Source organism: Thalassophryne amazonica, chromosome 5, assembly GCF_902500255.1.
Source record: "Thalassophryne amazonica chromosome 5, fThaAma1.1, whole genome shotgun sequence".
NCBI classification, from domain to species: Eukaryota; Metazoa; Chordata; class Actinopteri; order Batrachoidiformes; family Batrachoididae; genus Thalassophryne; species Thalassophryne amazonica.
The window spans coordinates 63,301,924-63,319,054 of NC_047107.1; the positions used below are offsets into that span (position 1 = coordinate 63,301,924).

Consider the following 17,131-nt stretch of genomic DNA (forward strand, 5'->3'; position numbering starts at 1 on the left):
CTGAATGAGATGGACAGCTTGAGTCTCAACGCCACTTTGCCAATCATCATGGTGTTGAAGTATAGCCCTGACTGCTAGAGAGTTGACTGAACTCTGGGTGTAACCAGTCAGCTGGTGGTACCGGATAGCCTGGTTGCACTGTAGGCCCAATCGGAAAGCATCATGCACCACATCCACCTCAGCTCCATCTGCCTCCTGGACCAACCGGCTGTATGGTTCCGTCAAGAGTCTCTCGCCGATAGGTGATGCAAAGGGTTCACGACTCAAAGCATCAGCCACAACGTTCCTGGGACCTGGGATATACTTCAGGTCAAAATCATAGGCTGAAAGCTTGGCCACCCACCTCTGTTCATAAGCATCCAGCTTAGGCTTGGTCAGCACTGCCTCAAGGGATTGTTATCGGTCCATACTGTGAACCTGTGCCCCTTCAACCAGTGACTGAACTTCTCAGTGATGCTCCACTTCAGGGCCATGAACTCAAGTCGGTGGGCAGGGTATCTCTGTTGCGACTTGCTTAAGGTCTTACTCGCAAACGCAATAGGACGAGCCTTATCTTCACCGATGGGAAGTTGCGATAAAGCTGCCCCGAAGCCGTCTAGGGACGCATCAACTGACAGAATAAAGGGCTTGTCGAAGTCAGGATGGGCCATCACAGCACATCCGAGAAGCTCACTCTTCAGCTTCTCGAAGGCCTCCTCACAGGCCGAAGTCCAGTCTGTTGGTGTCAGTTTCCTGAATGTGCCACCCTTTTCTCGACTGTGGATGCCTGCCCTTTCTCATTGATCCGGATGTTAAGGCAAACAGCGGTTTGGCTATGGCTGAACATCGGGGAATGAAGCTTTGGTAGAAGAAAACCATGCCCAGGAAGGACTTCACTTTTCTCGCTGAAGGCGTACATCCATCCTCTTCCATCAGGGTCTCTTTGGGCATCCTGGAAATCACTTCCACCCTGGACGGATCAACGGAAACTCCTTTTCGATCTATAAAGTGTCCCAAAAACTGACTGACTTGCGTAGGAGGCAACATTTCTTTGGGCTCAGCTTAAGATGGTGTCTCTCAGCCTCTCAAATACAACATGCAATCTCTCGAGGGCTTCCTCCTCGGTTGGCGCAAAGACCAGCAAATCGTCCAGGTAACAGAGTAGGCTGGTGAAGTTAAGGTCACCAAAAATACTCAACATCATGCGCATGAATGATGCAGGGCTGTTACAGAGCCCCTGGGGCATTCTGTTGTATTCGTAGAGTCCAACTGGTGTAGTGAAGGCTGTGAAACGCTTGTCGCCTTCGCACATGGGGATGTTATAGAACCCTGAGGTTAAGTCCATCGTGCTGAAGAATGCATTGCCACTGAGTGATGCGAGACAATCAGCCTGGTGTGGGAGTGGGTGTGCATCTTTCAGTGTTCGTGCGTTCAGCCATCTGAAGTCAGTGCAAATTCTCAAACTGCCATCCTTCTTCCAAACCATGACTAGGGGAGATGCATACTCACTCACGGACTTGCGTATGATTTCTCTCTCTTCCATATCAGACAGAACTTGACGCAGTTTTTGGTAGTGGGCTGGAGGAACTCTGCGATAAGGCATACGGAAGGGTCTCTCGTCAGTCAGATGGATACGGTGGACGAAACCCTTAGCCTCCCCACAATCAAGTGGGTGCCGCGAAAAGATGGTCTCGAACTGTTCCACTAGATTCACAAGCTTTTGTTTGGAGTGAAAACTGGCCTGGCAGGAGTCGATGTCGAGGTCGCTTAAGCCCAATTTAGCGAGCCTGGCTTTGAGATCCGCTTCTGAGGCAGCTGGTTTCTTTGCATCACTGAGACCATCATTGAACGTGCTGTGGCATTGACTTAGATTCAAGTCCTCAACCGCAAGACATGGTGACACATTTGCAATCTTAGAATTGCGCTTGAGAGTTATTGGTTGGGTTGAGAGGTTTGTGATTTTCATGGGAACCCACTTGTCACCGTACATAGCAGCGATGATGCCCCACCAATATGTTCCTTGGGCTGGCTTTGGAAGAACAGGGCTCCACCAGAATGGTACTGCCTGGGGACACTGGGGTGTTGTTGGGCAGCTTGCCCCACACCAGGTGTTCTTGCTGTGGGAGAAGCGTGACAGCCCGGGGCGGCTTCACTGCGCCAATGACATCTGGCGAAGCCTCCCCCTTCCATCTGACTGAACAGGACATGATATCAAGAAAGTGTTCATAATCGGGGAGAGAGTACCTGCTCCCATCTGAGATGTGTCTCCAATAGTCGTCGTCATTCTTCAGAACACTCATTAGCTTTTTCAAGACATTTGAACCAATAATCAGATCATCCCTTTGGCCGGGAACCACCAGGACTGGTACAACACACTTCATTCCATAAAGAGAGTGTCAGATCATGTACACACTTTGGGTGTGTCTGCTTTCCGCCACATCCAACCAGCAAGATCCGCTCCGCCGACTTGGGCTCTCCAGTCATGGCTCCTTTTTTCCAACAGCCTGGCCTCTGCTGCCTCACTTAATGTGCAAGCCATTGACCCCGAGTCGATCATACCCTTTATCTAACATTGTCTTACTTGGACCTGGGTGTAGAACAACTCACTGAAGGCTGGGACCACTGCTGTCCCCTGGACCACAACTTGGTATCCCTCCGGAGCAGCAGAGCATGCGTTGACATAGAGAAGCTCCTGATCTGGTACATTAATGAGGGTTGTCTGTGCTTCACCCACACTGCCCCTCTCCGAATGGGGTGTCCTAGTTTCCCGCAGGTGGTGCTGGTTCACAGTGTCCTGAATCAGGTTTGGTGCCGGTCTTTGACCCCGCCGAGGGCAGTTCTTTTTCCAGTGGCCTGGGGAGAAGCATGCCAGGCAGAGATTGTTTCTCCTGCAGTGTGACAGTGTCGAGGGCTGGGTCATTACAGACTTTGCAAAATCTGGGAGGGCAATCAACTGTTGCATGGTGGGCTAAGATGTATGGTTCTGAGTTATAGCGTGTGACTAGACAGTCCAATAGGCTCATCAGAGAGCGCACACCCTCTAAATCCACTGACGGTGACGTAACAATAGCTGGAGGGTTCGCCGCTGAGCTGACTGCAAACTGAGGCTGAGGTGTGGATGATATCGGTCGCTGCGGGACAGGCGAGACTGTTGGCACCGCAGCATGGGCCACTGATGAGGGCTGGAGCTGCTGGTAGGGGCCCGCCCTCACCGGGGCTTGGGTAACAACAGTGGGTGTTTGGGTGGTCACCTGCATGGAGACAGGACACAATGAAGCTGGAAAACATTGTGTGCATGCGTTCACTTGTTCCCGGTGTGTACCGGGCCGCTCCTGGACCACCGCAGACTGGGAATGGCATGGAACGAGACTATTTGAGGGGAGTTGTTCATGGCTATCAGCTCTGGTTTCCCTCTGGAATGTACTGATACGCTCCTGTACTTCACTTGTTGTCCACTCCTCCGCAGCTTTAAAACTCAGTCTGTTGGCGAGAACTGGATTTGGGCAGTATTTAATGAACATCATCGAGACTTCACGGCCCGGGTCCTCAACACCCCTACCATGTCTCCGTAAGCACTCATGAGCAATGTCAATAGCTTTGTTCAGTCGGATCCAGTACTCCATCACACTTTCATTTGGGAGTGGCCTAGTGTTGTAAAAGTCAGCCATGGGCATGGCGGAGTATGCTAACTCACCGAAGTTCTGTTTTAGTATATCAAATATTACACTAGGTGCCTGGGAGTCATATGGTAAGGACTGGTTGCGTAGAGTAACCTTCACCACATCTCTAGCTTTCCCAAGTAACTTAGCTAATACCTCAGATTGTTGCTGTTGTACTGGTATTGCTCTCTTTATGAGGTAAAGCTCTACCATTTCAACCCACTCATTTACAGAACATTTGTCACTTCCATCCCCTCTAAAGACAGGTGGGTCTTTAACATCAGACTGCATAATGAGTTTAACACCAGACAGATTCAATTCAGAAGGTGTGCTGTTCTGAGCTGTTTGAAAGGTATCATTAGGCTGCGAGCGTGAGCCGATATTGCTCTGCAGCTGAGCAGCAATAGACTGACCAATTTGATTAGCTAAGTCTGATATTAAAGTGCCAAACTCAAAATCACCAGCAACACGTGGGTTCAAATCAACTTGCGGAGGCTGTACTCGAGTAGAACTGAACCTAGGCGTTCTCAACATGCCCACTCGGGGGGTCTGGGTAACATCTCTAAACCAGCCCCTCCCAATCCCCACATGTGTCTCACCTGTGCCATCAGAAGCACCATCATCTGCCCCAGAATCAACTTTACTGAACATGGTGAACAAAACACAGATCAAATGTGATGTAAAAAACAGAAGTGTAGCAGATAACCACCAAAACGCTAAATCTGTCTCCAAGAGATGAAATTAGACTAAACCACAGTAACCCAAAGTCATCCAACCGCACAATGTCGAGCTAGGAGTAAACTTGTGAATAGCTGAGCACCCCTCGGTGATCGAGTTGGCACCGACGCTTCTGGAATCCGGGTCACGGCACCACTGTAACCAGGTGTCCCCTGCGTTGTGTTCTATTGAGTAGTGCGGGAAGGATGACAGAAGCTGGATGTGGTCTGACTGTCTTTACTCTCGCCCAGTCCAAACTGCACTGGGTCTGTTTGGACATTAAAAAAACTGCAGTGAGCACAGTGGTCCAAGACACTTCTCTTCATAAAAGAGCACAACTCTCACACAGTCCAAGCTGCACTGAGTACCTGAATAAACCAAATATGTAAAATTATGTAAATAAAAACAGTCATTCACATTTATGTACAACCATACAGTAAATAGAACAGAAAATTAAGACAAAACAATTGTCAACTCATACCTGTTTGGACATTAAAAAAAAAACTGCAGTGAGCACAGTGGTCCAAGACACTTCTCTTCATAAAAGAGCACAACTAAGAAAATAAAACAGTAAAATAAAATTAGTACAGGCCACGTTTGCAGTGTGTGTGCAAGTAAGTTTACATTGACTCTACAGCAAAGCACCCCTCAGCTAGCTTAAACCATGTGCCAGCTAAGCATTACACTTGGCCCAAAACTTACATTTAACATTTCACACACACACAAAAGACACCTCTGCACCATTAAAGTTGGAAATAAATCGTGGACAGAACGTGAATTTACAGAAAAAGTGCTCAATATGAGGACCCAGTTTCATATGTCTTACCTCTCACACAGTCCAAGCTGCACTGAGTTTGCCCCTCCCCGTGCACCAGCTGCGTGCTGTGTGAGGTGCGTTCAAAGACATATGGACTTCTCACTCTTCAATGCCAAACAGGTATATATATATACATATAATATGAACTTATTGTACCAAAAAAATGAGTAATTTGAGTTAATTTGGCGGAATTCGACCCGGATATTATTACCCTGTTACAAACACTATCATGACATCCTGTGATATGTTCAACGGGCTTCTGCTGAGAAAAGTAAACATCACTTTTGTGTTCAAAAGCAACTTCACATTCTGGTTCAAAGAAAAAAAAAAAAATCACTTGACAAACCACTAAATAAATTTCTGTGAGTACACTTTTCCCCTCTGACAGCCCTTGGAAAAACTTAAATTTGGCAGCAAAGGGGTTCCATCAAACCCACCAGAAATTTCAAACACCAGCCCGTCAATGAATGCTATCTCTCTGCACATTGTGACAGACACTTTAAAATGTTGCAGCCGCTTGCAAAGAAAGTTGGTATTCATACATAAAAAAGAGACAGACAGATGAGATTTGATTTATGGCATATTTATAAGCTAGTTTGAAGTTTGCTTGATTAAAAACCTTTCAAAGAGTTTTGTGGGTTCTTAAAATGAAAATGTAACACCCTGATTTTTATCCAGCCCACTCTCACTTTTTTTTTCATGCTCCCGTGATGAAATGTGTAACCATAACCCGTTTCTCTTTTAATTTCGTGCACCCATCACAGAATGAATTAGAGTGAATTTGTGCTGCCGTGACGAAAATGAGGCGCTTTTCGTCACAATATCACGAACCAATAGATTAATGTATATTTCGTGCTGCCGGAATCACGACTTGCCGTGAGACCAGGTTGTTTTATCCTGCTGACTGTAAAGCCAGTGTTTTCCTCTGATCAATATCCACTAAATTCTGACCCCACAAGTCCCTTTACTTCACTGACAAATGTTCAACCAAATTCTTTTTACTTCAGATTTAAGCATGAATAATAGAATAGCCCACATGCAAGAACATTTTCATAAACTTCTCTTCAACAAACACCTGTCAATCCAGAGAATTGTGATAACAAAAGAGTAAACTAACATAAATCAGGTCAGGTTTGAAAGTACATGCTAGCGCAATGCCAGGTAGACAACCAGTCCATCTCCACCTCTCAAATATCTGCTGCCGCTCAGTGAAATGTGGGCATCCCCTTGTGATCGTCCAGCCACTGTGGTCCTTAACACTGAAGCTTGTGCGTGCTGAATCATGCCCAGAAAAACATTCCACATGGCTGAAATATACTTATGTCCCAATGCAGGTGGTTTTCCTTTTCTTAGTTTCCTGAAGTAACCATTTATTTGACAAAGTCATTCCTGCAATACTCAAGGATCCTAACAAGAAATCCAGTACCAAAAACATCTATTCGTCACCTAATGTCACTGGGTAGCACCCAACTTTTACAATCACACAGTAAGACAGGAAGCATCAGGACCCTAAAGGCTTAGACCCTTGTTCTCCTGCAAGACATGGGTTTGGACAACAGCAGACTGTTGTTGAATAGCTAGTTGCATAAAATCAGACTTTGTGACTACCTTGTATCCTGTGATGGTGCTGACATGACGACGGGGCATCTTCCATCGTACACCAAAGGCAGTGCAGTTGATTGTCTCCAGCTGAATGTCCAATGGAGGGCTTAGGCGCTCTGACAAAATCAGAGAGGGATACAAGATCAGAAGAGCAACTTAAATAAAAAAAGAAATCTCAAAGGAATACAAGATCATTTCTCTGTTTAGCAGGTCCATTATTGACTGAGCTGGTTAGTTGATGCTATGGATCATGTTAACCACAAAGACTACAATCCTCCGCAATGCAACTCTGGACATTATCCAGGAGTAGGACACAGTCTATGCTACATTTAGTGGCAGCATCCACAGGCGACTTTGATTTATATCACAAATAACCAAACATGCACAAAAACAAATAGATGCAGCCAAATGTCGTATTGAATCACTGTGTCCAAAATGTGTTTTATCTGTCTTTTAGTTAAACATTGTTGGTGTGTCATGTGCCAGGGTTCCACTGGCTGATCCAACAGCTGTAAGCCACCAAATATCACTGAGACTGCAAGCTCCAGGAATCTATGGTATGTGAGGTGAAGTCCTGCTGGTGGAGTTGTTGCTCTGGTCAGTGGTGGGCACAGCTAACCAAAAGGTTAGCTTCGATAACAGATAATCAGCTAACTGAAAAGTTATCTTTTATGAAGCTAAACCGATAAACCACCCAAAAAATGATCAGAAGCTACAGCTAACCAATAACTTTCAGTATTGTCTCCAGTACACTTACAACTACTAACAAGCTGATTTTGAGTTTTAACATGACGATCACTTCTGGTAGTGTCAAAGATGGCCACAGACCCAAACAATGAGTGAGCACTTCTGTCTTTGTGCACCCTACCCACTGCTGGAAGCTATGTAGCAAACAGCCACTTGCAGCAGTGAGCCAATCACAAAGCTCAACTCTCTCTTCAGTAGCAGTGTCACTGCGAGGCGGAGGTCTTGGAAAATAAAGCAGTGCTGACTTATGGTTTGTGATTTATAAATAAAATTAATACGGATAGAATAACTCCATTAATGTCAATTCTGTCATTTGTACAAAGTTAAAATATAACACATCTTTTAAATTTTACATAATGTACTAATTCTGAAGTTTTGTAACAAACACAGACAGATGCGAAAGGGATTATGGGTAAATGAGCCTTCACTAACACTGATTGGTTGACTCATTCATTCTATGTAAAAACCAACATGATAATGTGACGTGACATGTGTGTTGGTATTTAAATGTGCTTTTGTAAAATATGCCATTTTATTTGTATGTAAAAAAAAAAAGAAGCTATTTGTAAAAGGGTGGTGGTTGGCTCTCACTGCGGTATTGTATCACTTCCTGTTCCGGAGCACAGCGGTGTTTTGCTGTATCTGTTAGCTGTTTAATCTGCACAGTTAGATTGATCTAGTTAACTAGATAATGATTTGTTTCACAGTGTAATCTTCACGTGCCTTAACTAAAGCACTCCCTGTGCTGAATCACCTCTAAATTATTTACACATTATTCACTTTGTGTGTTTTTAGGAATCCGCTAGCTTAGCGCAGCTACTAGCTCTTAGCCGGTTTAGCATGGTGGCTTCTCCTGTCTCTCCCGCACTTTTCTGCTCTGGGTGTGAAATGTTTAGTTATTCCTCGGCCTCCTTTAGCAGTAACGGTACTTGTAATAAGTGTAGCTTATTCGTAGCTTTGGAGGCCAGGCTGGGCGAATTGGAGACTTGGCTCCACACCGTGGAAAATCCTACAGCTAGCCAGGCCCCTGTAGTCGGTGCGGACCAAGGTAGCTTAGCCGCCATTAGTTCCCCTCCGGCAGATCCCGAGCAGCTGGGAAAGCAGGCCGACTGGGTGACTGTGAGGAGGAAGCGTAGTCCTAAACAGAAGCCCCGTGTACACCGCCAACCCGTTCACATCTCTAACCGTTTTTCCCCACTCGGCGACATACCCGCCGAGGAACAAACTCTGGTTATTGGCGACTCTGTTTTGAGAAATGTGAAGTTAGCGACACCAGCAGCCATAGTCAATTGTCTTCCGGGGGCCAGAGCAGGCGACATTGAAGGAAATTTGAAACTGCTGGCTAAGGCTAAGCGTAAATTTGGTAAGATTGTAATTCACGTCGGCAGTAATGACACCTGGTTACGCCAATCGGAGGTCACTAAAATTAATATTGAATCGGAGTGTAACTTTGCAAAAAACAATGTCGGACTCTGTAGTTTCTCTGAGCCCCCTCCCCAATCGGACCGAGAGTGACATGTTTAGCCGCATGTTCTCCCTGAATTGCTGGCTGTCTGAGTGATGTCCAAAAATGAGGTGGGCTTCATAGATAATTGGCAAAGCTTCTGGGGAAAACCTGGTCTTGTTAGGAGAGACGGCATCCATCCCACTTTGGATGGAGCAGCTCTCATTTCTAGAAATCTGGCCAATTTTCTTAAATCCTCCAAACCGTGACTATCCAGGGTTGGGACCAGGAAGCAGAGTTGTAGTCTTACACACCTCTCTGCAGCTTCTCTCCCCCGCCATCCCCTCATTACCCCATCCCCGTAGAGACGGTGCCTGCTCACAGACCACCAATAACCAGCAAAAATCTATTTAAGCATAAAAATTCAAAAAGAAAAAATAATATAGCACCTTCAACTGCACCACAGACTAAAACAGTTAAATGTGGTCTATTAAACATTAGATCTCTCTCTCTTCTAAGTCCCTGTTAGTAAAGGATATAATAATTGATCAACATATTGATTTATTCTGCCTTACAGAAACCTGGTTACAGCAGGATGAATATGTTAGTTTAAATGAGTCAACACCTCCGAGTCACACTAACTGCCAGAACGATCGTAGCATGGGCCGAGGCGGAGGATTAGCAGCAATCTTCCACTCCAGCTTATTAATTAATCAAAAACCCAGACAGAGCTTTAATTCATTTGAAAGCTTGTCTCTTAGTCTTGTCCATCCAAATTGGAAGTCCCAAAAAACAGTTTTATTTGTTGTTATCTATCGTCCTCCTGGTCATTACTGTGAGTTTCTCTGTGAATTTGCGGACCTTTTGTCTGACTTAGTGCTTAGCTCAGATAAGATAATTATAGTGGGCGATTTTAACATCCACACAGATGCTGAGAATGACAGCCTCAACACTGCATTTAATCTATTGTTAGACTCGATTGGCTTTGCTCAAAATGTAAATGAGTCCACCCACCACTTTAATCATACCTTAGATCTTGTTCTGACTTATGGTAAGGAAATTGAAGACTTAACAGTATTCCCTGAAAACCCCCTTCTGTCTGATCATTTCTTAATAACATTTACATTTACTGTGATGGACTACCCAGCAGTGGGGAATAAGTTTCATTACAGTAGAAGTCTTTCAGAAAGCGCTGTAACTAGGTTTAAGGATATGATTCCTTCTTTATGTTCTCCAATGCCATATACCAACACAGTGCAGAGTAGCTACCTAAACTCTGAGTGAGATAGATTATCTCGTCAATAGTTTTCTATCCTCATTGAGGACAACTTTGGATGCTGTAGCTCCTCTGAAAAAGAGAGCCTTAAATCAGAAGTGCCTGACTCCGTGGTATAACTCACAAACTCGCAGCTTAAAGCAGATAACCCGTAAGTTGGAGAGGAAATGGCATCTCACTAATTTAGAAGATCTTCACTTAGCCTGGAAAAAGAGTCTGTTGCTCTATAAAAAAAGCCCTCCGTAAAGCTAGGACATCTTACTACTCATCACTAATTGAAGAAAATAAGAACAACCCCAGGTTTCTTTTCAGCACTGTAGCCAGGCTGACAAAGAGTCAGAGCTCTATTGAGCCGAGTATTCCTTTAACTTTAACTAGTAATGACTTCATGACTTTCTTTGCTAATAAAATTTTAACTATTAGAGAAAAAATTAATCATAACAATCCCAAAGACATATCGTTCTCTTTGGCTGCTTTCAGTGATGCCGGTATTTGGTTAGACTCTTTCTCTCCAATTGTTCTGAGTTATTTTCATTAGTTACTTCCTCCAAACCATCAACATGTCTATTAGACCCCATTCCTACCAGGCTGCTCAAGGAAGCCCTACCATTAATTAATGCTTCGATCTTAAATATGATCAATCTGTCTTTATTAGTTGGCTATGTACCACAGGCTTTTAAGGTGGCAGTAATTAAACCATTACTTAAAAAGCCATCACTTGACCCAGCTATCTTAGCTAATTATAGGCCAATCTCCAACCTTCCTTTTCTCTCAAAAATTCTTGAAAGGGTAGTTGTAAAACAGCTAACTGATCATCTGCAGAGGAATGGTCTATTTGAAGAGTTTCAGTCAGGGTTTAGAATTCATCATAGTACAGAAACAGCATTAGTGAAGGTTACAAATGATCTTCTTATGGCCTCAGACAATGGACTCATCTCTGTGCTTGTTCTGTTAGACCTCAGTGCTGCTTTTGATACTGTTGACCATAAAATTTTATTACAGAGATTAGAGCATGCCATAGGTATTAAAGGCACTGCGCTGCGGTGGTTTGAATCATATTTATCTAATAGATTACAATTTGTTCATGTAAATGGGGAATCTTCTTCACAGACTAAGGTTAATTATGGAGTTCCACAAGGTTCTGTGCTAGGACCAATTTTATTCACTTTATACATACTTCCCTTAGGCAGTATTATTAGACAGCATTGCTTAAATTTTCATTGTTACGCAGATGATACCCAGCTTTATCTATCCATGAAGCCAGAGGACACACACCAATTAGCTAAACTGCAGGATTGTCTTACAGACATAAAGACATGGATGACCTCTAATTTCCTGCTTTTAAACTCAGATAAAACTGAATTTATTGTACTTGGCCCCACAAATCTTAGAAACATGGTGTCTAACCAGATCCTTACTCTGGATGGCATTACCCTGACCTCTAGTAATACTGTGAGAAATCTTGGAGTCATTTTTGATCAGGATATGTCATTCAAGGCGCATATTAAACAAATATGTGGGACTGCTTTTTTGCATTTGCGCAGTATCTCTAAAATTAGAAAGGTCTTGTCTCAGAGTGATGCTGAAAAACTAATTCATGCATTTATTTCCTCTAGGCTGGACTATTGTAATTCATTATTATCAGGTTGTCCTAAAAGTTCCCTGAAAAGCCTTCAGTTAATTCAAAATGCTGCAGCTAGAGTACTGACAGGGACTAGAAGGAGAGAGCATATCTCACCCATATTGGCCTCTCTTCATTGGCTTCCTGTTAATTCTAGCATAGAATTTAAAATTCTTCTTCTTACTTATAAGGTTTTGAATAATCAGGTCCCATCTTATCTTAGGGACCTCATAGTACCATATCACCCCAATAGAGTACTTCACTCTCAGACTGCAGGCTTACTTGTAGTTCCTAGGGTTTGTAAGAGTAGAATGGGAGGCAGAGCCTTCAGCTTTCAGGCTCCTCTCCTCTGGAACCAGCTTCCAATTCGGATCAGGGAGACAGACACCCTCTCTACTTTTAAGATTAGGCTTAAAACTTTCCTTTTTGCTAAACCATCCTTTAGTTATGCTGCTATAGACTTAGACTGCTGGGGGGGGTTCCCATGATGCACTGAGTGTTTCTTTCTCTTTTTGCTCTGTATGCACCACTCTGCATTTAATCATCATTAATTATATTGTATGGCTTTGCCTTACAACATAAAGCACCTTGGGGCAACTGTTTGTTGTGATTTGGCACTATATAAATAAAATAAAAAAAAAAAGCCAACTAAGTCAAGTTGTGATTTGAATGTATAGAACACTGCCATCTACTGGCGCCCAGACACTCAGCCCCTTACCCATAATCCTTTGCGTACCATTTTTTTAAAAACAAAATCCACAACGACAATTGTAAATGAACATTATACAACCAAAATGTATACTTTTATTTCTTTAGCTGCAGTAAGAGCTTGCAACAAGTCTCAGGCGAGCAAAGAATTATAATTTATGGGACATTTCAATACTTAGTGCAAATACTGCCATGAACACTACTGGCCAGTAGATGGCAGTAGAGCCTGTACAGCAAACAGGAAAATATTGGAAAAGCAACCTGAGCTTCTTCTGATGTTTAAAACAAACAATAACAAGTAACAACATCTATAAACACAGAGAATATATTCATGAGAGTTTAAGGCACAATATACGAGTTTAATGCTGTTGTCCATGTGGAGCCTGATCAGAGCGTCTCAAATGCATTTCTCCTGTCGTGACTGTACCCATAATGCACTGGGCAGCAGAGCATGTCCACACTAAAACCTTCAAAATTACTGCAGTACTTTAAAACATACAGCTGATATTTTCATGTTATAAAACTTCAGAAGTGCCGTTAATTTAACTAACATGCCGAAATTAGTTTGGTTAAGATGGGGCCAGTTGGCCCCATCTTACTCAAGAAAACAATTTGCCATACATTTGTTCAAGTGGCACTCTGATTCCACAGTGCAAAGGCATGCAAGTTTAAATGAATGAATGAATGAATTCAAAATATGTTATTTTTTGTTAGGGGGTGTTAGTGGGCACTAATGCTATCACAGATGCTAGCTTTTGAACTTTGCGCTGGTACCAATCTGGATGGTCTTTTTCCTCTTTTGTCCCGAGGACACGACCTCCATGATTTCCAAAAACAATTTGAAATGTGGACTCATCAGACCACAGCACACTTTTCCACTTTGCGTCTGTCCATTTCAAATGAACTCGGGCCCAGAGAAGGCAGTGGCGTTTCTGGATGTTGTTGATGTATGGCTTTCACTTTACATGGTAGAGCTTTAACTTGCATTTGTAGATGTAGCGACAAACTGTGTTAACTTAAAATGGTTTTCTGAAATGTTTCTGAGCCCACATGATAAGATTCTTTACACAGTGATGTTGGTTTTTAATGCAGTGTTCAGTGCAAAGTTCAAAAGCCAGCATCTGTGATGGTATGAGGGTGTGCTAGTGCCCATGGTATGGGCAACTTACACATCTCTGATGGCACCATCAATGCTGAAAGGTACATCCAGGTTTTGGAGCAACACATGCTGCCATCCAAGTAACGTCTTTTTCAGGGACGTCCCTGTTTATTTCAGCAAGACAATGCCAAGCCACATTCTGTACGTGTTACAACAACAACAATTAGTGCCCTCAGTTCCCAACGGCTTATTGAGTGTTGTTAGAAGGAAAGGTGATGTAACGCAGTGGTAAACATACCACTGTCCCAGCTTTTTTGAAATGTGTTGCAGGCATCCATTTCAAAATGAGCAAATATTTGCACAAAACAATAAAGTTTATCAGTTGGAACATTAAAAATCTTGTCTTTGTGGTGTATTTAATTGAATATAGGTTGAAGAGGATTTGCAAATCATTGTATTCTCTTTTTATTTACATTTTACACAACATCCCAACTTCATTGCAATTGGGGTTGTAGATGTTATTCTGCAGTGCTGACTTTCCTTCTGGCCCTTGTTTCATTGTTACAGTTTCTGGTGAGACTCTGTCCATTTCTGAGACCTTGTGATATTTGTTCCTGAATCTTTGTGTTTTCATGTTTGTAAGTGACTGTTATCTGATCTTACAGCAGTCATATCACCAGTGATGACATAGAAAGTAAAATGAAATCAGAAGTGAAGCTGATCTCCAAGCACATACACAAAGGAAGGTAATAGGAAAAATATATAAATTAAACTTGACATGTTCAGACAGCTCAAAACAGTAAGAAGCCCAAATCTCACATCAAATAATTTGATTTGGCACACTCACTTAATCTAGTTCGGTAAACCAGTCCAACATAGCTCAGTTGTTTAAATATTAAACAAAATATACTGTAAAATACAAAATAATGAATTACATATTTTGTAATATTAGTTATATGTTTTGTTGACTCCCCCTCTGGCTGCCACCTTATCGACTAAGGGCAGCTCAGAACCTCCATGATCAGTGAAAGATCAAGGACCGAGACGTCGCCCGGGGGTCCCACCCTGGAGCCAGGCCTGGGGTTGGGGCTCGCGCGCGAGCGCCTGGTGGTCAGGCCTTAGCCCATGGGGCCTGGCCGGGCTCAGCCCGAAGGAGCAACGTGGGCCCGCCCTCCTGTGGGTTTACCACCTGCAGAGGGGGCCATGGGGGTCGGGTGCAGAGAGGATTGGGTGGCGGTCGAGGGCGGGTGGCCTGGCGGCCCGGTCCATGCTCACAGCCCCTGGCTGTTGGGACGTGGAATGTCACCTCGCTGGGGTGCAAGGAGCCTGAGCTTGTGCGGGAGGTTGAGAGATACCGACTAGAGATAGTCGGGCTCACCTCCACGCACAGCATGGGCTCTGGTACCCAACTCCTGGAGAGGGGCTGGACGCTTCATTTTTCTGGCATTGCCCACGGGGAGAGGCGGAGAGCTGGGGTTGCATTGCTTATTGCTCCCCAGCTCAGTCGCCATGTGTTGGAGTTCACTCCGGTGAACGAGAGGGTCGCGTCACTACGCCTTCGGGTCGGGGACAGGTCTCTCACCATTGTCTCGGCCTGCGGGCCGAGCAGCAGTGCAGAGTACCCAACCTTCCTGGAGTCCCTGGGAGGGGTACTAGATAGCGCTCCGACTGTGGACTCCATTGTTCTCCTGGGGGATTTCAGCGCCCACGTGGGCGGCAACAGTGAGACCTGGAGGGGGGTGATCGGGAAGCACGGCCTCCCCGATCTGAACCCAAGTGGTGTTCAGTTGTTGGACTTCTGTGCTAGTCACAGTTTGTCCATCACGAAGACCATGTTTGAGCACAAGGGTGTCCATAAGTGCATGTGGCACCAGGACACCCTGAGCCGGAGATCAATGATCGACTTTGTAGTCGTATCATCTGACCTTCGGCCACATGTCTCGGACACTTGAGTAAAAAGAGGGGCAGAGCTGTCGACCGATCACCACCTGGTGGTGAGTTGGATCCACTGGGAGGGGAGGAAGCCGGTCAAACCTGGCAGGCCCAAACGTGTCGTGAGGGTCTGCTGGGAACGACTGGCGGAACCCTCTGTCAGGGAGGTCTTCAACTCCCACTTCCGGGAGAGCTTCTCCCAGATCCCGGGGGAGGTTGGAGACATGGAGTCCGAGTGGCCCATGTTCTCCACCTCCATTGCTGATGCGGCCGCTCGTAGCTGTGGTCGCAAGGTCTCTGGTGCCTGTCGCGGCAGCAATCCCCGAACCCGGTGGTGGACACCGGAAGTAAGGCATGCCGTCAAGCTGAAGAAGGAGTCATACTTATCTTTGTTGGTAGGTGGGACCCCAGAGGCAGCTGACAGGTACCGGCAGGCCAAGCATGCCGCAGCCCCGTGTGGTCACAGAGGCAAAACTCGGGTCTGGGAGGAATTCGGGAGGCTATGGAGGAGGACTATCGGTCGGCCCTCGAAGAGATTCTGGCAAACCGTCCCAACGCCTCAGGAGGCGGGGAAGCAGCTCTCCACTGGCACTGTTTACGGTGCGGGTGGGGAGCTGTTGCTCTGACTGGGGATATTGTTGGGCGGTTGGAAGGAGTACTTCGAGGATCTCCTCAATCCATCATCACATCTTCCGAAGAGGAGGCAGAGACTGGGGACCCCAGAGACGGACTCATCCATTACCCAGGCAGAAGTCATCTGAGGTGGTTGGAAAGCTCCTCGGTGGCAAGGCTCCTGGGGTGGATGAAATCTGTCCTGAGTACCTTAAGTCTCTGATGTTGTGGGACTGTCTTGGCTGACACGCCTCTGCAAACATTGCGTGGCGATCTGGGGACAGTGCCTCTGGATTGGCAGGACCGGGTGGTGGTCCCTATGTTTAAGAAGGGGGACCGGAGGGTATGTTCCAACTATAGGGAGATCACACTCCTCAGCCTCCCCGGTAGGTCTATTCCAGAGTACTGGAGAGGAGAATCGACCGATGGTCGAACCTTGGATCATGGAGGAGCAGTGTGGTTTTCGTCTGGTCGCAGCACACTGGACCAGCTCTACACGCTCCATCGGGAGCTCGAGGGTTCATGGGGAGTTCGCCCAACCAGTCCACATGTGTTTTGTGGATCTGGAGAGGCGTTTCGACCGTGTCCCTCGGGGAACCTGTGGGGAGTGCTCCGGGAGTACGGGGTCCGGGGTCCTTTGCTAAGGGCTATCCGGTCCCCTGTACGACCGCAGCAGGAGCTGGTTCGCATTGCCGGTAGTCAGTCAAACCTGTTTCCAGTGCACGTTGGCCCTCCGCCAGGGCTGCCCTTTGTCACCAGTTCTGTTCATTATTTTATGGACAGAATTTCTAGGCACAGCCAGGGTGTAGAGGGGGGTCTGGTTTGGGCACCACAGAATCTCGTCTCTGCTGTTTGCGGACGATGTGGTTCTGTTGGCTGTCGTCAAATCAGGACCTTCAGCGTACACTGGGTGGCGAT

The 17,131-nt window shown here is 45.4% G+C and overlaps 1 protein-coding gene across 1 annotated transcript in view; it reads right to left on the minus strand.

The window, feature by feature from the left end:
• The window catches only part of LOC117510634 (pikachurin), a 147,646-nt gene that overhangs the window by 115,292 nt on the left and 15,223 nt on the right, over positions 1-17,131 (minus strand). The window contains exon 2 of the mRNA XM_034170430.1: positions 6,781-6,890. Coding sequence (XP_034026321.1) covers positions 6,781-6,890 — 110 coding nt within the window. The remainder of the gene's footprint in view (positions 1-6,780; positions 6,891-17,131) is intronic.